This window comes from Papaver somniferum, chromosome 7, assembly GCF_003573695.1.
Source record: "Papaver somniferum cultivar HN1 chromosome 7, ASM357369v1, whole genome shotgun sequence".
NCBI lineage: Eukaryota > Viridiplantae > Streptophyta > Magnoliopsida > Ranunculales > Papaveraceae > Papaver > Papaver somniferum.
This window is the reverse complement of record NC_039364.1, coordinates 6064217-6067482: the sequence shown is the minus strand read 5'-3', so window position 1 is coordinate 6067482 and position 3266 is coordinate 6064217. Positions and strand designations below refer to the sequence as shown.

The window sequence follows — 3266 nt, the reverse complement described above, 5'->3', positions numbered from 1 at the left end:
AAAAAAAGGAGGAATTCGGCTTCCTCCTTTACTTGAGTCCTAGTCAGTTCCAGGAATATCTGACTGACTAAAAGGACAAAATATCACTAAGAAAATATTATCATGTCCTTGAAATATGACTGACTAAAAGGAAAAACTATCACTAAGAAAATATTACCCATGTCCATGAAATGATGACGTGTGTGATTGTTTCAAATATTGAGTTTGTCAATCGTACTATTCGAGTGTGCAGTGTGAGCCGGTAGCAGCGCACTCCCGTCTTCAATTGGTTAATTTTAATTGGTTAACTGGACTCATGTATGCTAGAATTACGTTTAGACATGTATACAGAGATTAATTTCTCTGCTGATACCATGTGGAAACATGCAGTTAACTTGGACAAGGAAACTATTTTAACGTTCCAACTCCAAAGAAGGTCCGCTCTCTAAACTAACATTGAGAGTGCGGGTACTAATTATTCGGTCTTGCAGGCTTTTTTTTCCTTCTCTTTTTAGCTTTTCCGGGCCCGCCCTTTTTCTGTACTTTTATAATCTCTTTGGCTCTTAATATATTTTTGTTAATATATTTTTGCTTAGCTAAAAAAATAACTTGACTCATGTGCTGATGAAGGACGATTTTCTTCAGTCCTTGATCAGTCAACATAACTCTAAAAGGACTCGTTCAAAAAGAAAAAATGAGAAGTCTACCGTGCAGGTAAAAATGGTAGTTAAGTGTTGCAAAAAGTCAAAAATGTTAAAATTTTGATAAGGAATAGTAGATCTCGAAACTTCACCCTTTTTAAGTCCCTGTTTGGTAAACAGCTAGATTTGAATGCGCTTGGGTTCTATCTTGACTTGATCGGCATGTATGAAAAGTGACTTTGTTCTGGTCGTGTTTCGTGGTGCTACACTGCTTGCCAATCATCGTTTCAGAACTGTCAATGTGCCCACCACTTAATAATAAAACATACTAGATTATGGAATAGCTTACATACAGTGAATAGCATAACTCTATAAACAAAAACTAGAAAAGTCAAGGAACATTTATAAAAACATGAACATTGGTGATACGAAGTTAACAACTAAAGGAAGATAGTGAGTGCTCCACAATTTAAGCTGGGGGTGGTGCATAATTAGAGCTGATCAGGCCACAAGAAAGTACCCATAGCAAATTCCTTTTTCTCATCAAGGGTACCCTTAAAACTGTCAAGACCATATTCTCTTAGAACCATATCAACCTTCCATTCTTCCATTTTCTCATAATCTGACTTCTTGTAACGAGGATAGTGAAGTGGCATTTGAAAACCTGATGATTTCGCTGTGACCTTGTTGAATTTCTTCTCTTCATCATCATGCATTGAGTAAAAACTTATCTCGTGAGTCTTATCATTCATCGACGATGATGATTTTTTGTACCCGAAATTCACTGTGCCTAATGAGTTAATAAGCCATTTCAATAGCATAAAAGTCTCCATGATCATCCACGAAATCTTGATATCACTCTTTGAAGATATTTCAAAGCAGCCTAGAAGAAAGAAGAAAGCTTGAATAGAACAGAGAATATTAGATCCGCTATATATATAGAGAGATGAATGGGTAAAGTTACAAGCCAACACCCATAAGGAAAAACTAACAGCTAGCGCACACTGTATGTCATAGTTGTTATGGTATGAAATCAGAAAACTGCCGTTTTACTGACTGGTGACTATAAAAGATCTAGTTTTTTTGTTAAATTTTAGTTATGGTTCTCCTTTGGTTTCTGTTGGCGTTATTATTACGTTACGACTTACGTGCTTGTCTCACTCGACAAGGAAATCTAATTAGAGCAGCAAATTACGTGTTAACACAGGGTGAAACCCTAATTAAAGCAATTTACGTGTACTTGAGTCGCAACTGAAAATTCACTACATGCTCTACACCAGTCCAAATAAAACTGAGTGTACCGTCACTTTACTTGAAGGAGCAACTGGATAACACTGTTCAATACTAATACCTTGCGCTTAAAACTGTGGTTTCTTTGAGCCATTTCCCAAAGAACAAAAATGCTTTTAAGAGAAAAAGTTTAATGTGTCAAAATTTGAGCCGGTTATTCTCTTCAACAATAAAACATGATTATGTATAACCACAGGTTTGGTCAGTGTCTGTAAAAAGGACCAGGAACAAAGAAGGATCTTTTGATCAATAGACAGTTGCAGGGGATACACATTTAAACAACTCAGCTCTCCCCTTTGACTTTCTCAAGATTCGGTTAGTTCCGTATAAAATACCAGAGGGGAAACTCGGGCTAATGCAAACTTTTTCCGGTTCAAAATTCGCTCAAGATTCGGTTAGTTCCGTTTAAAATACCAGCGGGGAAACTCGGGCTAATGCAAACTTTTTCCGGTTCAAAATTCGTTGTATCTTACCTATTTTTGAGCAAACAATACTTCCTCATCCATGTACCTCCTGAAGGGTCCTACAGATTACATAGTACCGATATTGTCCCCACTTTCACCACCTTTGACCAGATAGGTGTGGGGTTTTAATCGAAAAGATCTCGGTACTATGTAGGGAGATTCCACATCTTATTAGCCTCTGCCTAGAACTCCGCTTATCCCATGTGGGACTAATCTTATGGGCTTGGATCGAGCCAAATCCCTAACAATCTCCACCTTGGCGAGATCCAAGCTATCTCACCAACTATCGTCGTACGATCACCGTTATGCAATATCTTGAGGTACACCTTGCTCCTTCATGTCCACAACTCCATATTGATTGGCACCACTTAGATGTACTGCATGCCAACTCAATCTACCATACACGATCGTCACCCGTACACTATCGTCGAACCTGATGATGGTTTTCCAAAAGTTGTTGTAGTGATAGTGGTAAAAAGATTCGTTTCAAACTTGTGAAGGAAATTGAATTTTAGATTTAATAAAATTATATATACAAAAATATTAACAATGGGTGCGAGAGGTAACCAAGACACTTGACGAGGGAAGAATAGCAGGTTCAACAAGTTGTCCTTAACACATTAGTTCGCGGGTATAGTCGAGTTGAGTAATGCTAAACCCCTCATAGCGAAGATGTGTCCAGGATAAGACTGCCCGATATAACTTGAGTTAGCACAATGCAAGTTAATCTCTCTTCGAACTCAGCAACGAGGATGGAAAGTAAAACACCGCAAACTCATAAAAGCAAGAAGATGAAGAAAAGAAGATGGAAAGATGGTCGCTTCTTGTGTGTTATTAAAATAGAATTTCGAGTTGTATTTATAGGACAAGATGCTTGCCAATCAAGTTAGAT

At 37.7% G+C, this 3266-nt stretch overlaps 1 protein-coding gene across 1 annotated transcript; it reads right to left on the bottom strand.

The window, feature by feature from the left end:
- Nucleotides 1-1111: 1111 nt before the first annotated feature.
- On the bottom strand, nucleotides 1112-1453 carry LOC113293974. The gene has a single exon (XM_026542413.1). The coding sequence runs from the start codon at nucleotides 1451-1453 to the stop codon at nucleotides 1112-1114; it is 342 nt and encodes a 113-aa protein (XP_026398198.1).
- Between the last annotated feature and the right edge of the window lie 1813 nt (nucleotides 1454-3266).